Here is a 17234-nt window from a genome sequence, read left to right on the forward strand (position 1 = left end):
GGATAGGACAGCTGTCGTGTAGTTCATGCAGACTGATGGATGAAAATGCATGAGAATGTTGTATATTTTAGTATTTGTGTATATCTAACTTGCATCATGGTGGTTCCCTTATCCACTCAGTTTGGCCAAAACCTTCCATCTGAAAAATGTGTTTTATTATGTTTATACAGCATATGGTTATAAGTATACACTTTCTTTTTGATACACAAACTGACATATCCCTTCTGTTGATGAGGAGAAATAAATCCTTGCCACGAGTGTTTGTCACAATGCCTTTTCATTGGCTGGGGGGTGGAAGAAGGGGCATGCTGTCACCTGCAGCCGCTAAAGTGTCATGGGAACCCCTTCACATGCGCTCGCTCCTCCTGCTCAATTGAAAAGGGAAAAGGAAACAACTCCCAACTCCCGTCTTCCACCTCGGAGCAGGAAGTCTTCCTGAAGAGAAGCCAAGTCAGGCCTCAGCGGCACCGTGGAGACCTGCTGCTGTTTTAGTGTGAAAGACTTATCCAGGGAAGGACAGACAATACCCAATCAAAGGGGGGGGGGGGGGTCATGAAACTGGTCTTTCCAAAGGAGTGGTGCACGGCAGACGGCAGAACTACGAACAGCATGGATCCAAGCAAACAAGGATATATTACACGTTCTGTTAGCAATAACTTATTTCACATCATGCAATTAAAAAACAAAGTCAAAGGAGGAGAAACAAAAGCCTAAGATTGACCCCCCCCCCACCCCCACCCCCACCCCTTGTTGCCTCAGCAAGTTAATGTTCGTGTTTTGGAGGGTGGCACTTGAGTCTGCTGATATGCTTGCTGCTCTGCACACGCACGCCAGGGACACACAAGGAAGAGGAGGGTGATGATGGGAGGAGGTTGAGAGAGAGTGAGAGAGAGAGAAAGAGAGAGAGAGAACACGACTTCACACGTCCACCCAACTCTGCTCCACGATGGCCGTCACTCGCTTCTCGTACTCCCGCTTGTTCTCCTGGTAGAGCTGCGCCGCCTGGCTGTTGGCGGGGCTGTTGGGGTTGGGCTCATCCAGCAACGACTGCGTAAAGACGCTGGCTTTAATATGGTGAACATGTCATGTGACTAGAGTACACGCCAAGCCTGGGCTGGGCTGGAAGATAGCGGAGATAGCCCACCTGGATGGAGGTGAGGATGGACGAGACGTCGTACGTGGGACTCCAGCGATTCTGGAGGATGTCTAAACATATACTTCCATCTGCATACACTGGGGGGGGGCAAAAGCTGTCATGAGCACTCAACTCTATCTTCATCAACCTTCATCACACCTTCATCCTGATATCTTCTTCTTTGGCATGTTTGAGATGATGAGAGAAATGTCAATATTAGTCCATGACAACTCAAGTCAACACTTGATGAAACAATCCAAAGCTCCATGGCCCTGTGGGAAAACGTCATTGGCCTGAAGCTAAGAAGGGCTTGGGCCACCCTTAGCAGCAACACGTGCAATCCAGCCTTTGGGATCTCTTTGTTGTTGGAGGCTTTTGAAGGTCCTGCCACAGCATCTCAAGAGGATTCGGCTCAGGACAAAGTCTTCATTTTGGTCTGGGATCATGGTCCCGCTGCAGAAGCCAGGTTGCTTTCAGCTTGAGCTCACCCACAGATGGCCCCCCATTCATGCTTCCATTGATCACAGCAGACCATCACACTACCACCACCGTCTTTGAGTCTTCTTTTCCTCAAATGGGACACACACCTTCCAAAAAGTTCCACCAGAGTATTTTCCCAAAGGTCTTGGGGATCATCAAGATGTTTTACCAGCCTTAATCTTCTTTTTCTTCAGCACTGCTTTTGGTCTAGGAACTGCTTTTGGCTTACGGTGGAGTCATGAACACTGACCTGGACCCAGGCCGGTGAGGCCTGCCGGCCTTTTGTGACCTCTCGGGTGAGCCATTTAGGTCCCGGGAATGTTCACCCCTGGTCCATGTTTTGGCCATTTGAGGATAATGGCTCTCACTGTGGTTGGCTGGAGTCCCAAGAAATGTCTCTCTCACGCTGATAGATCTCCATTCATCTGGCCTAAGTTATGTTTTAACAATGGCTTTTCCACACAGGGCCATGGAGCTTTGCATCAAGTGTTGACTTGTGTTGTCATGGACTAACGATGACCTGAAACATTGAAGCATGACAAAAAGAAGAAATCAGGAAGGGGGGAACCCTTTCACACCCCTGTACTTCCTCCACGCCACCACACACCCAAGTCAGGAGCCGAGACGATGCATGATATTGGCTCCAGGAGAACAAGACGCAGAAGGATATTTTAGGATATTTGATGGCTGTCATGCCCATGCCAGAGGATCGGGTGGTGCTGTGGCCCCAAAGGCAATAGAAGCCTGATCAGGTTGTCCCGGAAAAGGCACAATAACAGGAAGGCCAATCCAGGGAAAGGGGACTCGTTATTGGTGTCAAAAGACCTCGCCAAATGTGGCAAGACTTCCTGTTCAGAATGTCAAATGTCTGGCAATCAATCACTCACACAATGATTCGGCCACGTGTATGTGTCCGCCCATGCTTGTAGAACCACAGCGTTCCATCGAAGGGCAGCCTCATGAGGAGCAATGAGCAGGGAAAAAGTCCCCTTATGGAAATATGAATAACGAGCCAGTATGCCCATGTGGCCTGCCATCGTCCTGGTGGCATGCATCATCTTGTCTCCTGACGCTAGGATGCCAATAAAGCAGCACATCCAGACGCCAGCTTACCATTGGGGTGAAACATTCTGGAGACAAAGCGAACCGTGGGAGGCTTATTGGGGTACTCCTCTGAAAACTCTATCAGCAGCTTAAATGTTCCTGTGGATGAAGACACGTATGACTTTCTACACAAATCCCCCACGGCACCAGAGTGGGCGCTCTGGTCTTCTTTTCTGTTAGCAGCAGCATCAGGACCACAAGGCTGAAGATGAAGCCCCGCATCACCCCGACCAGCTGTGATGGATGCCAGTCAACTACTTACCGGGGTGATTTGCTAGCGCTCTAAGTACACAATACTACACGGGCAACGTACCGTCTTCAAAAGGCGTGCCTACAGGCCTGTGGAGAGGCAGAGGACAGAAGGAGGACAAGATCAACATCACGTTGATGAAACCTAGAAAAGAGGCTGGACTGTATGCTACAGGGATGCATTGCGTAACCCCGGGCTCACATTCAATCCTTTGCAGCCCCGGTCCTGATCCAATCCCACCTCCACAAAGTAGCACACCGCCTCCGGTAGGCACGGCGGCGAGCGTCCGCTCAGGCTGCAACTAGCGTTAGCTACCTCTCCTCCTTTGAGTAAGTAGAAAAGCCCATCTTCTTTCGTGTTAGTTATGATTATTAAATAGCATTTCATGACTTCATGTTGTTGTTCTTTGAGGGTACAGTAGTAGTGACAGATACAGTAGGTAGCTATTAGCAATTTCTAGGATTGATATGATGATGACATTTCATGACAGTTGGTCCCCAGATGGATTCTTTCTGTTTGGCGGACGTCTGTCAGAGTCGGAGCTGGTGTGAGCCTACATCGGCGGTTTAGGAAGGGCGCCGCGACGGATTCGGGGTGAGCCGGGGTTAGGCATTATGATTAGTTATTAACACAAAATCACAAGGAAGATCCAAGATGCAACAGACATTCCCATTCCTCCAGGCCATTGCATTCCCAGGGCGTTCCGTCCGGTCCTCTCAGGATGGACCGAATGCCCCGGGAAGGCGGCCCACAAATATCAAGGTCTCATCCACAGCCTGACATACTACATCCTGTTCACACGTGTACCGAGCTACACGTCGGTGGGGCGGCGGGGGCGCTCACCCAAAAATAACAGCGTTCCAAAGCATGATGTTGTTCTCTGAAGGTGCGCCGCTCACACCGGTGGGAGGGTCCTCTTGAAGTCTGCAGATGGAGACGACACAAACGTTTAGAAATTTCAGCAGAACACCGGCGACTGCGCCTGATGTTTGGTTGCCATGACAACCACCCACCAAGCCAGGTGAAGAGAAAGTGGGCCAACGTGGCGTCTGGTTGCCCCACGGCAATTATACCACTCATCTCCCTCAGCATGCTACAAAAGCAAACGCCACAGTTGATGGCATTTCTTCAAGGCATCCTGATCATTGTATGTGTATGGAAGGCACCGCCATATTTTTCAGTCTTAAAACGGTCATTATTCAGTTATTGTTTTGTGGCCCCTGGCAGTCAGGGACCTTGGATTTGTCCTGACTTTTCCCCTTTGTACGACACCCCTGGCCAATAGCCCCCAATGTATCATCAATCCGGGTGATCCGTATCAGCCCTGGGTGACTGGTATGGGAATCAGCAGCATAAAACCCTGATGGATGCATCCCTCGCTTGAAACCATAAACCATAAACACTTCACGGTTTAAAATACCCTTTTGACCCCAACACGTTTCTTCCGTATATTTCCTTACATTGAACAAAAATCCAATCATTTTGCACAATTGCTAATAATGACTGCCATTTTATTCCCACTGACGGTTTCCAGTCCACAGAAGTAGTTGTGACTGACACGGTCAGGTGCGTGTTAAGCTTCTTTAGCCACACGAGAAGGTGAGAATATTGGAAAGCGACGCTCGTGTGATGCAGTGCGTTTGTTCAGCGCTGCCAGTCAAACCACAAGACGGGGAACAACAGCTCCTGTGTCAGACCCCTCCATTGTGTGCAGGGCCGTGGTGATCTGGTAGGATTGTGGTAAAGAAGGGGAGGCAACATCACCTCATCTGTTGCTGTTGTTTATGTCAACACCTGAGGACTAGCGTAGAGTTACAGGACACATAATCCGCACTGCCGGACAATGCAACAGCATCTTTGCACAACAAAAGACAGACCCAGGGATGCCATATGTCGCACATTGCAACCACCCGTTATATTCACACAACTTCTCTACTCATTTACTACTCACAACGGAGTGGTGGAATAAACGAAAACGGATGCCGATGGTGTGTAGCTGCTCTACACGAGCCCACAAAGGACATACAAAGGGCCCAAAATCAGCACCACAGCCCCCCTTGAAGAAAAAGTGCACTGTGAGGGGGAATTTTGCCCATCATCCACTTATGTGAGACATGAACACGTCTTTGTCTTTTCTGTGCCTTCTAAAGATATAAAAACAGATAGAAAAGAGGCAGCTAATTAATGCACAGCAATCAAAACACCTCCAAACATGTCCAGCAAGGGTTTCTAGTAACAGGTACATTCATGCTAACTATGCTATGTCATGCTTTTTAGGGAACGGCCTTCCTGGGTGCAATGATTTCCCATAGCAACATAGAAAGGAACGCCAGGAACGCCACACCTAGCCTCCAAAACTAAAAGCTCCAACATGTAGTGGAACCTTTGGCTAGTGGCCTGAGGCATTGGGAGCCGGTGTGTGCTCAAGCTGGTCTCGAGTATCTGGTCTCGAGTATCTGGTCTCGAGTATCTGGTCTCTAGCAGCTGGTCTCTAGCAGCTGGTCTCTAGCAGCTGGTCTCTAGCAGCTGGTCTCTAGCAGCTGGTCTCTAGCAGCTGGTCTCTAGCAGCTGGTCTCTAGCAGCTGGTCTCTAGCAGCTGGTCTCTAGCAGATGGTCACGAGTAGCTGGTCTCGAGTAGCTGGTCTCGAGTAGCTGGTCTCGAGTAGCTGGTCTCGAGTAGCTGGTCTCGAGTCGCTGGTCTCGAGTAGCTGGTCTCTAGTAGCTGGTCTCGAGCAGCTGGTCTCGAGCAGCTGGTCTCGAGCAGCTGGTCTCTAGCAGCTGGTCTCTAGCAGCTGGTCTCTAGCAGCTGGTCTCTAGCAGCTGGTCACGAGTAGCTGGTCTCTAGCAGCTGGTCTCGAGCAGCTGGTCTCGAGCAGCTGGTCTCGAGCAGCTGGTCTCGAGCAGCTGGTCTCGAGCAGCTGGTCTCGAGCAGCTGGTCTCGAGCAGCTGGTCTCTAGCAGCTGGTCTCGAGCAGCTGGTCTCGAGCAGCTGGTCTCGAGCAGCTGGTCTCGAGCAGCTGGTCTCGAGCAGCTGGTCTCGAGCAGCTGGTCTCTAGCAGCTGGTCTCGAGTAGCTGGTCTCTAGCCGCCGTGGTGTGGCCAGGTGTCACTACACCACTAACGTAGTTCTTGGGCGTAACAATGTTCATAACAACAATGTGCTTCATATCAGCTCTCATGATGGAGGTGGAGCCTTGATGGAGGCGGAATAGGTGTGTCCCATGACGTGCATTCATTACCTGCCTTTTTTAAATCCGTTTCTATGTTTTTTGAAGAACAGAAGAAGAGAAAGACCCAGGTCTGTGGATGATGGGTAAGGTTCCAAAACAAAGCCAACGTTAGTTGGAACGATACCGCCACGATGGCTTAGCTTAGCGTGTGTCGGGTGGACTAGACGAGCCATTCAAGTGGTTTTGGTTGGTTGTCCCCAATCAGCGACAATCTCATCAGCAAACAACATAAGACGCCAGCTAGCCCGAGGAAAGACGAGCCCGCTAATGCTAACAGCGGATGCCGTCCAAAGCACATCCCAAACACGGACGTCGTCTTCCAACACTACGGAGGCAACCTGTGTGTTTATTCCCATTCCAAACGACTCTGTGTTGATGAGAATCATCAGCAGTCGCTACACTAAGCTAGCAGCCATTAGCTTCTGGAGCTAACCCTGCTAGCTGCTAGCTGCTAGCCACACACACACACACACACACACACACAACAAGGAGGGGGACTGCGGTACCTTTTAAAATCTCTCATAAGTCGTCTCCTCGCCGGGGTGGACATTATTGAAAAGTGTGATTAAAAAATACAAAGGTGAACTAAACCAGCAGCATACAGCGATGGACGTGCGGTACCCAAGAGCGGCGTCGGTTCCGCTTGGAGCCTTTTTTCCTCCTTTAGCTCCCAAAACAACTGGCTAGCTTCGCTACATGTGATGACGTCACCGGCTGACGGAGCTAACCAGCAGAGGCCCTGCCCCTTTAATGACGCGCACATGGCCATGTTTATTACATGATTGCTACATTACTGTGCATGTCCGAGGCTACTAGTTTTGCCTTCACCAAATGGAGCGTATCGTCATACATTCAATACAATCGATATGTTTGTGCTGCTCAAAGATCCTCTATGACAGGAGTAGCTGTTTTCATCCACAATCTTTATGTGAGACATAAACACAGTCTGTTTCTTCTTCTCTGTTAGATAAAAAGAAGCAGCTAATTAATGCATGTAATGCCACCCACCTATTGGTGGCTCAAAATATTTCTAAAAAAACCCAACCAAACCAGAAAACCTTGGTGGAGCTTTTTGGAGCTCTTTTGCTGGGTGGATTAGGTGTGTCCTGGCTTTTTGTATCTTTAGAGGACACAGAAAAGAGAAAGACTTGTGTTCATGTCTCACACCAGGATTGTGGTTGTGCAAAAACTGGTCAGCCATCTTTTATGTGGCAAGAAGGCTGGAGTGTCATTAGGAAGCCAGTGAAAAGAAGGAGCGCCACTGGAGCTTTTCGGATCTTTCTAGGTGTGTCCCATGACGTGCATTCATTAGCTGCTTTGGAAGAGATGGGAGAGAGGGCGTGTGGTCATGTCTGACAGGAGGATTGTAGATGACGGACAGCAGTCCAAGTACATGTTTCCTTGACGTGAGCCAGCACTGATTTTGAAGGCCCTGTGGAGATTACGCTGACACGGCAACACGGAGAAGCTGAAATCAACATCCACATGCAACGACTGGAAGTGCAGCTAAGATACACGCTACAACATGAACATCATCTTTTCATGGAGCAAACAGGAGAAGTGAAGTTGGTGTCTCGGCCAGCAGGCGCCAGCTCCGACCACCATTTTCTGTATGGATCTGACTTCCCGTTGGTGCAGACGCTCTACAGCATGTCCACTTGGATTCCTGTGTGAGTGGGAAAGGTTCCCCTCCTGTGACCTACATTCTCAGCACGGTGAAGGCCTGCTGCTCTATTGATAGCAGCGCTGCTGCCTTCACATGCAAATGGAAATACGCTGCAGCTTTGACTGGGATCTCACTGACGCCCCTCCAGTGTCATCTATCCTCACGGGAGCCGTGTGGGTGTATTTATATTTACAACGCAGCCGCCACTTTATTAGGTACATCAACACACCAACGGCACCCGTTCTTCTCATCCATCCATCCCTTTTCCATGCCGCTTATCCTCGCTAGGGTACATCCTGGACCGGTGGCCAGCCACTGGCAGGACACGTGTAGACAACGGACCACCACAGGCCACTATGGACCACTATGGACCACTACAGACCACTATGGACCACTTAGAGCAGGGGTGTCCAAACTAGGGCCACATAGTGGAAAATGAAAGGATGCAAGGGTCACTTAGATGGAATGCTAATGTTAATGCTAAGACGTAGTATATATTTCAAGAAAAAGCCTGTTCTTTTTTAATAGTTCTTTTTCTCCTAAATATTTGTAAATGTTCTCCTTGTAATATTTTGACTTTATTCTCACATTATAACTTTTTGCCCAACCTAATTTATAACTTCTCTTTCACATTGTTGTTGCCACAACAACATTCAAACCCGAGGCATCCACTCCAAAGTCCAGAACGCTAACCACTACACCACGGCGGGCCACCCTCATCTCTATGCTCTTTTTTCCATTTGTTTTACTTTTATTCCAAATATTTCTACTTTCTTCTTTGTTTAAATATTTTCTTCTCATATTATTTTATTCCCATATTACAACTTCTCATTTTCAAACATTATTTTGTTTTCTTTCTCCCTCATAATATTGACTTGAAAAACAAAAAAATGCTATTTCATAATTCAAATGAAATCACCACTTTTCTCTTTTAATATTCGTAACACTACAGTCGTTCTTTAGTTTTCCAACTTTCTTTGTTTATATTGATATAATATACATGATATATATATATATATCTCGTGATAAAAATCAGAAAAGTAATCAGAAAAGAATTTTGAGAATAAAGTACATTTTGGGCAAAAAAATGGTAGGTTTATGCTGCAGGCATCGCCACAGGCGGATATGAGAGGAGGATTTCCGGAAAACGGAAGTGAGATGATGCTAACCCATGCTAGCCTCTCCTGTGTTTGTGCCCACCCGCGAGAGGAACGTTTCCTTCCTTCGTGGTTTCCCTCCCACAATGATGATACCATCAGCCCTCACATCAGCACGTTCGGTGTGACCGACTGATAGCTAGCATGGCAGCAGGAGACAATAAACATCGTCATCTGAAAGCAGGTCGTCTGCACATGCTGGAATGTCTTGAATGAAACCAGAAACGTCTGCGCATGCGTATGACGCGCTGCTAGCCCTCGTAGCCGACATCAGGTGGCGCTCGGGAGTCGAGAGGGAGCTAGCTGCCGGCTGTTGTCATGGTTTCAGGTTTCCTGCCTCCTAATTGGCTGAGAACGAGAGGAGGGATGGAGAGGTTATTTCTTCCTCCGTTCCTCTTTGTTTGGCAAACACCGGTAGCTTAGTCGACGTTGCCATCACGTGACCTTCCTTCTGCTACCTTGCTAAGAAGATCAATAATAAATGCGCGTCCTCTCACACCGGATTATGATCTGAACTTTTACCCAAATTAGCTCCTGCGACAGCAATGAAATCTCAGCAGCTTGATGGCGGCCATAAGAGGAATGATGCTACGTCACAAATGTCAAACGGCGTGAGGGGCCTGCTCTGTCACACCCAATCAACGTCTTCCATTACAACGATCAACGTCACGTGGAGGGGCGGGGGTTCCCAAAAAACAACAGCAAAAGGGGAAAATAAACATTTTATTGTATCACAATATGGTCATCATTTTATGCGGATCGATAGTGGTATAACGTTGAAATATTAAAGACAAAGATGTGATTTTTAAAAAGACCAATAAACAAAATACAATACAAAACAAAATGGTCCCCCTTTGGCACTTTGGATCCCCCTGGCCTGGCCTGGCGTCTAGTCCAGGAGAAACAGCTAAGCACATGATGACGTAGACCACAACAGGTGTGTTGGAGTGTTTTCCACTCCCTGCTGGCAAATAGGTGACATCATTGGCGCATCACAAGCGCACATGACGATGCTCTGTCATGGCGTGGATTGCTCCACTTCTAGCAGCACACCAGACGAAAACATGCGGCGGCAAGTTCGACACAATCAAAGCACACCGGAAAATAAATCCCTCTATTTCCTGGTCTCTCTTATCTCATTCTAATCACAAATACACATTCGCTGATGTTATGAATGCCGTTTGGCGCTTTATTAACGTCAACGTCTAGAAGTAAACACGGATGCACGCAAAGCAAAGCGGATTGTGGTGCTTTTATTTTGATGGTCTAAGCCGGAAGCGTGTTGTTTTGCGACTGAGACGCGGAGCTAGGAGACATTCCCGGTCAGGGTGGATCACCAGCTGACGTCTCCCCCCCTTGCTTTCAGTTCAGCCGTCATCCTCGCCTCCTGCAGCCGGGGGGAGAAGACCAGCGGTCGCCACAAAAACAGGAAACTTGACACCCGCCGTCGCATTTTGGCTCAGCCGCTGGGAAAGACTTGCACCCCCTCCGGTCCCCGCTCCACACCAACACGCAGCGATGGACGAAAAGGCGTTTACGAAGGAACTGGATCAATGGATCGAACAGCTCAACGAGTGTAAACAGCTGACGGAGGGACAAGTGAAGAATCTGTGTGAAAAGGTGAATGTTTTCTTTTGAAATCACCCCCCCCCCCCCACGGTGAGCACGCTATGGACGTCTTGTCTTCCACAAATTCTTAAAATGGCGTCTGCGCTTTTTATTTCACTGTGGACTTCCCGGCCGATAGCCGGCAGCTACGCGGCGTTTAGATTTCAGATGCTGACATGGTTGGAAGGTTTGTGGTTGATGACACCATGGGGGCCGCCATAGAGACCCCTGACTGGACCTGTGGCGCCGCCTGAAACTCTTGGTTCTAGTTCTGGTGTTGTCTTAGTTGTTTTGGCACGTCTTGGGTCAGGAAATCAATATAATCATCGTCGATTTGCCTCAAGATGAGCTTGAGGTGAAACTTCACAGTCAAGAGTTGTTTCAATGATCATGGCAGCTCATTATGCTAGTCAGCGACATGACCCTTCCCGTCACTCATTGTCTTGTGATTGGCTTAGAGATGCGTGACGTCACCCGATGCCGAGCCCTTTTGGCTGTTGGTGTTTACCACACGGGCCAAAATTCAGTGCTGCCTTGGTTAACGTCATTGATATGCAAACCAAAGCAAGTTCCCATAGAAGCTAATGTCAATCCGATTCCTTTGTTCCAGACAAACCAAATTAACACGTTTGATCAGCATTTATTCTAGTTGGACATGCAACTGAACATTAACGCCACTTTGACCTAGTTTGGTTTTCTTGCTATTGCTGTGTGCGTGTTTACATGGCAATCAATGCTAATTGACCAATAGCGTTATTGTTATTTCAAGTTAAGACCTTCATCTCTGGATGTTAGGGATGCTAGCGCTCATCCAGGACTGAAGTCAGCCCATACGGACCACATGGATAACGATACACGTTTCAATGTATTTATGATGAGCGCCATGGGCCGGGGGGGCCGATTAAAGGGGCAAAGGCAGGACAATTCCAACATCCCTTGACTGCCAGGGGCCCAAAAAGGGGGGGGGGGGAGTGGGACTCTGAATCCCTGGCTGCACCCCTCTACTGGCAGCATGATATGAAGAAAGGCAGCATAAAATAATAAAGAGGTGTTTTCTTAGCTACGTGACAAAGCTGATACATGGTGATGCTAATAAGAGGTGTTTTCTTAGCTACGTGACAAAGCTGATACATGGTGATGCTAATAAGAGGTGTTTTCTTAGCTACGTGACAAAGCTGATACATGGTGATGCTAATAAGAGGTGTTTTCTTAGCTACGAGACAAAGCTGATACATGGTGATGCTAATAAGAGGTGTTTTCTTAGCTACGTGACAAAGCTGATACATGGTGATGCTAATAAGAGGTGTTTTCTTAGCTACGTGACAAAGCTGATACATGGTGATGCTAATAAGAGGTGTTTTCTTAGCTACGTGACAAAGCTGATACATGGTGATGCTAATAAGAGGTGTTTTCTTAGCTACGAGACAAAGCTGATACATGGTGATGCTAATAAGAGGTGTTTTCTTAGCTACGTGACAAAGCTGATACATGGTGATGCTAATAAGAGGTGTTTTCTTAGCTACGTGACAAAGCTGATACATGGTGATGCTAATAAGAGGTGTTTTCTTAGCTACGTGACAAAGCTGATACATGGTGATGCTAATAAGAGGTGTTTTCTTAGCTACGTGACAAAGCTGATACATGGTGATGCTAATAAGAGGTGTTTTCTTAGCTACGTGACAAAGCTGATACATGGTGATGCTAATAAGAGGTGTTTTCTTAGCTACGTGACAAAGCTGATACATGGTGATGCTAATAAGAGGTGTTTTCTTAGCTACGTGACAAAGCTGATACATGGTGATGCTAATAAGAGGTGTTTTCTTAGCTACGTGACAAAGCTGATACATGGTGATGCTAATAAGAGGTGTTTTCTTAGCTACGTGACAAAGCTGATACATGGTGATGCTAATAAGAGGTGTTTTCTTAGCTACGTGACAAAGCTGATACATGGTGATGCTAATAAGAGGTGTTTTCTTAGCTACGAGACAAAGCTGAGATGTGCTGATGCTAATAAGGAGCCAGTGGCAGGGAGGAAGAGGAGGCGGGGGCGGGGCTGGTGTGTTCATGGTTCAGCTAACAACAAAGTCCGGTTGTGAGTTGCAGTGCGGCTTTGACCTTTGAAACACGGGCTTGTTGCTGAGGCAGGAAGTCTATGTTACGGCGGCTGTTAAGTCACGAATATGCGAGCTGCCGGGAGCTCGTGTGTTTGAGTACGTTGAACAAGTCAGCCATCGCTGACGTATGTGAGGAGCAGCCCACGAGGCCCCGATGTTCCCGCCGTAGATTGCGGTGATCCTTTCTGCTCTTAAAAGGATGGACAGATGAGGCGCTGCTGTCGTCGGAATGCTTGCTGCTCCCAAGTGGCTTGTTAAGGAGGGTTAGCATGTTTAGCTGCACTTGCATCCTCTCTAATGCAGCCACGGGAGCAGCGCCTCAGCCTGGATGGCTTTGACTCCTGGATGCACCCACGCTACATCCTCCCTGCTGTAAAAATAGTTTGAGGGCGCCATGGATTGTGCGCTGCTGCATCAGTACCGCTCGCTATCCAGGCCTTTGGAGAGCGTGAGTCAGGGTAGCAATTGTGAATCAGAGCGCCGGCATCCGTGTCTGTTTTGGGACTCACGGAGGAGGACAGGAAATAGATGCGCATCTTGTTTTCTCTCAGCCCTGCAGCAACGTCCTGCCACGCCCCCGCTTTGATGCACATGAGTGACAGGCACGCTGGCTTTTCACCCGCTCCTTTGCTGCTGAGTCTTGTTTTGGTTCTGGTCAGAACCCCGAATCCATTCTTACACAAGTCTTAGTCATGGCAAGGCCGTCTTCACCGCAAAACAGCCATGCATCCATTTCCTGCTGCTTATCCTTCACGAGGGTGAACGTGTTCTGACTTGCCACTAAAGTGTGTGTGTGTGCGTGCGTGTGTGTGCGTGTGTGTAGGCCAAGGAGATCCTGACCAAGGAGTCAAACGTCCAGGAGGTGCGGTGTCCCGTGACGGTGTGCGGCGACGTGCACGGCCAGTTCCACGACCTCATGGAGCTGTTCAAGATTGGCGGAAAATCCCCCGACACCAACTACCTGTTCATGGGCGACTACGTGGACAGGGGGTACTACTCGGTGGAAACCGTCACTCTACTGGTGGCGCTGAAGGTGAGCGGCGTCACGCTGAGGTTTCGCTTCCGCTGTCGCTCACACTCGGGCGTCTGGCCGGCCCCCCCAGGTACGTTTCCGCGAGCGCATCACCATCCTGCGAGGGAATCACGAGAGCAGACAGATCACGCAAGTCTACGGCTTCTACGACGAGTGCCTGAGGAAGTACGGCAACGCCAACGTGTGGAAGTACTTCACTGACTTGTTCGATTACCTGCCCCTCACCGCCTTGGTCGACTCTCAGGTGGGCGACGCCACCGCCGGCTTTGCTTTTCTTTTGGATGGAGTGAGCAAATGTAAATAGTCCAACCTTGATTCTAGATTTTCTGTCTCCATGGCGGCCTGTCGCCGTCCATCGACACACTGGACCACATCAGGGCGCTGGATCGCTTACAGGAAGTGCCTCATGAGGTGAGACGCCGGCTGCCGGTGAGATGAAAGGATGCTGTTATTGGACAAAAACGGAACCTGTGGTCCCCGCGCAGGGCCCCATGTGCGACCTGCTGTGGTCGGACCCCGACGACCGCGGCGGCTGGGGCATCTCCCCTCGGGGGGCCGGCTACACCTTTGGCCAGGACATCTCGGAGACGTTCAATCACGCCAACCGCCTCACGCTGGTGTCCCGTGCCCACCAGCTGGTCATGGAGGTGAGGCACCACACCGACGTCCCAACGCCGCATTGCACTTAAACACAACTTGATGGGTCCAGCCACGACACGTCACGCGCGCATTCATGCCCCCTGGTGGCGGGGAACTAGGGGCGCTCAGGCTATCTGTGCTGGGTGCTATGGGCCAGGGTGCTGGATAAAGAGGGGTTGTCAGAACTATTTTCCCAAAGTATGACTTTATTCTACTAAGGGAGGACTTTATATGAAAAGAGGGGACTTATGTGACCTTTGGCCTTGGGCAAAGGTAAATTGGTAAATATCTGAGAAGAAAAGTGTCAAATATTCTATGGTAGGAATCGAATGTTGGAACAGGCGGCGATTCTTAGATGGTGCCAGTAAACACACATGCTAACGTTAGCATAGCAGTATTGGGGTGGGCTCATCCATCTTCCTGTGATGCTTCCTGTCCTTGGCAGGGTTACAACTGGTGCCACGAGAGGAACGTGGTGACGATATTCAGCGCTCCCAACTACTGCTACCGCTGCGGCAACCAGGCGGCCATCATGGAGCTCGACGACACCCTCAAATACTCCTTGTACGTTTGCCGGCAATCCCGCCCGCTCTTGTGCCCCATCACCGCGCCTGACCACCCTTTCATTTCCTTTCTCCTCGTCCCAGCTTGCAGTTCGACCCGGCGCCTCGCAGAGGGGAGCCCCATGTCACCCGCCGCACCCCAGACTACTTCCTGTAACCTGCCACCTTTCTCTGAACAGCCTGTGGGGTGCCGCTATTGGCAGGATACGGAAGACGAGCGTGTCTGCCTTGAGTGGGCGGGGCTACGCAGCAGCAAAACACATTGTACATTCACACAAAGACCTATTTATGCATTTAGCAACTAAAGAACTAGTATGCTGTGTGTGTGTGTGCGTGTGTGCGTGTGTGTGCGTGCGTGCGTGCGTGCGTGCGTGCGTGTGTGCGTGCGTGCGTGCGTGCGTGTGTGTGTGTGCGTGCGTGCGTGTGGACGGACCAAACAATGTGCCATCATCACCACAACATGAATTGCCAAGGTCTTGTAGTAAATGTCAAACTAAATCAGTGCTTCTCAATAGTGGGGCAGGCCCCCCTTGGGGGGCGCGAGAGGCTTTCATTTCAACGCAGACCTACCAACATGTACACATTTCTAGTACTCAACATGCAATTTGGCTCTTGAATATGCTTGTGTGCTCTCCATTTTGTTGCGTTTCCTGGTTTCATTTTGAAGTTCAGTCTGTACAGTACAGATAAAGGAATAAATATTACTTATTCAAATATTTCTAATCAGGGGTGGGGGAGGGGCGGAAAATGACGGAAGATAATTGAGAAGCACTGCACTACATGAAGCAAGTCAACTCCGTTATTGGAAAGATATATACATAGGCGATAGGATGATCTGTTTGCACTTTTGTAAATGTAAAGAAATGTAACATATGATTGCCAGATGAAGAGAACATGAACATTTTTTCTTTTTAATATATCAAAGTCCCAAATGAAGACGACGATGGTTGTGTGTGTGTGTGAGGGGTGGGGAGTGAAGACATGAAGACATGATGATGAAGCGTTCATCCCCATGACACAAGCCTGCCTGTATTCATCATCCAAAGATTGGAAGTAATAAAGATAAAGGTGGCTCCCTCATGACAAGACTGCTTTCATGTGACTACATAAAACTCAATAACATGGCTTTGACTTGTAGCCAGCTGCCGTCAAGCTCCAAAGTCCTTTCGGACTCCAGGGTTACATTTGGATGACAGCAGCTGTGAGGCTTGGAGACACTCCAACAATATATAGTAGAGTATATTTATATAGCCACGTAGGAAACCTCCGCCAACTCGCGATAATAATGTCCCAATGTTGACCTTTTCAAGTTTCACCTCCAAAGATAACATTCAGTCATCTCTGCAGCACAGCCCTCAGGCTTCCCGTTGGACGGTGGCTCGTCAGCAGCGGCAGCTCCTCGTCACTGTGCCCGAGCTCCTCGTTCACGGGGCGGGGAGCTCGCACGAGAAGTCCCGTTGGGAGCTTGGGAGCGTATTTTCGTAGGGACCGTCAATAAATTATTATGACGTTGAAGAGAGTAGGTCTTCCAAATCGGGGGTGTCAAACCAGCTAGCTCGTATTGTTTTTAGCCATGTACAGTTCCAATTATTTTGACTTTCGATCTGGATATGACACCCTTATTAAAAATGGTTGTTAATTTCATGTTATACAAGATATGTGACCCGAGTTATTCTAACTACTTTGTATAATACTACTATTAATTTATTACTATAATGACCCCCCCCCCCCGCACACACCAAAAACCTTGACACCACGATACTTTGTTTTATTGTCTAATATTTACTTGTCTTGTCATTGTACACAGCCCTCATTATGGGCCGCCTTGCGAGCTGTTAGCATGCTAGTTAGCACCGCAGTTAGTAAATGCATTTCATGGGTCTTAATGCCAGATGTTAGCAACTGGTAACAGGCCCATTCCAAATTTCCACAGAATTCATTTAATGTCCCATACCACAGATGTTAAAATACAGCTATGCGTCGCAACAATACTAAATTTGAGTTTTAGTAATATGAAAGTAACACGAATGTTTACAAATACGGTAAAAAGGCCCCTGGAACTACAGTTCACTCTTACTGTTGTTAGCCGGAGCCTAATAACGAGCCTCAAAGTCTGCACAATACTGTAAACATGTACGCTTTTAATGTTTATCTTTCACATAGCATTGTGTACAACAATAGCATTAAAACCCTAAACCTTATTTCAAGTACTGAGCCTCATGGTGTTGATGTTTTAGACTGATAAAGGTATCGTGTG

At 48.6% G+C, this 17234-nt stretch overlaps 2 protein-coding genes across 2 annotated transcripts; one reads left to right on the top strand and one right to left on the bottom strand.

The window, feature by feature from the left end:
- Positions 1–539: 539 nt before the first annotated feature.
- ube2b (ubiquitin-conjugating enzyme E2B (RAD6 homolog)) lies at positions 540–6915 on the bottom strand. Its single transcript, XM_058087984.2, has 6 exons — positions 6704–6915; positions 3813–3893; positions 3033–3058; positions 2729–2818; positions 1145–1233; positions 540–1047 (listed from the first exon to the last, which is right to left on the bottom strand). The coding sequence occupies exons 1-6, from the start codon at positions 6745–6747 to the stop codon at positions 919–921; spliced, it is 459 nt and encodes a 152-aa protein (XP_057943967.1). The 5' UTR covers positions 6748–6915; the 3' UTR covers positions 540–918.
- Positions 6916–10312: 3397 nt separating this feature from the next.
- On the top strand, positions 10313–16056 carry ppp2cab (protein phosphatase 2 catalytic subunit alpha b). Its single transcript, XM_058086999.2, has 7 exons — positions 10313–10640; positions 13566–13775; positions 13846–14019; positions 14097–14186; positions 14261–14422; positions 14860–14978; positions 15062–16056. The coding sequence occupies exons 1-7, from the start codon at positions 10539–10541 to the stop codon at positions 15132–15134; spliced, it is 930 nt and encodes a 309-aa protein (XP_057942982.1). The 5' UTR covers positions 10313–10538; the 3' UTR covers positions 15135–16056.
- Positions 16057–17234: the final 1178 nt, after the last annotated feature.

Source organism: Doryrhamphus excisus, linkage group LG21 (assembly GCF_037039965.1).
Source record: "Doryrhamphus excisus strain RoL-2023G ecotype Guam linkage group LG21, RoL_Dexc_Guam_v1.1, whole genome shotgun sequence".
Classification (NCBI taxonomy): Eukaryota; Metazoa; Chordata; class Actinopteri; order Syngnathiformes; family Syngnathidae; genus Doryrhamphus; species Doryrhamphus excisus.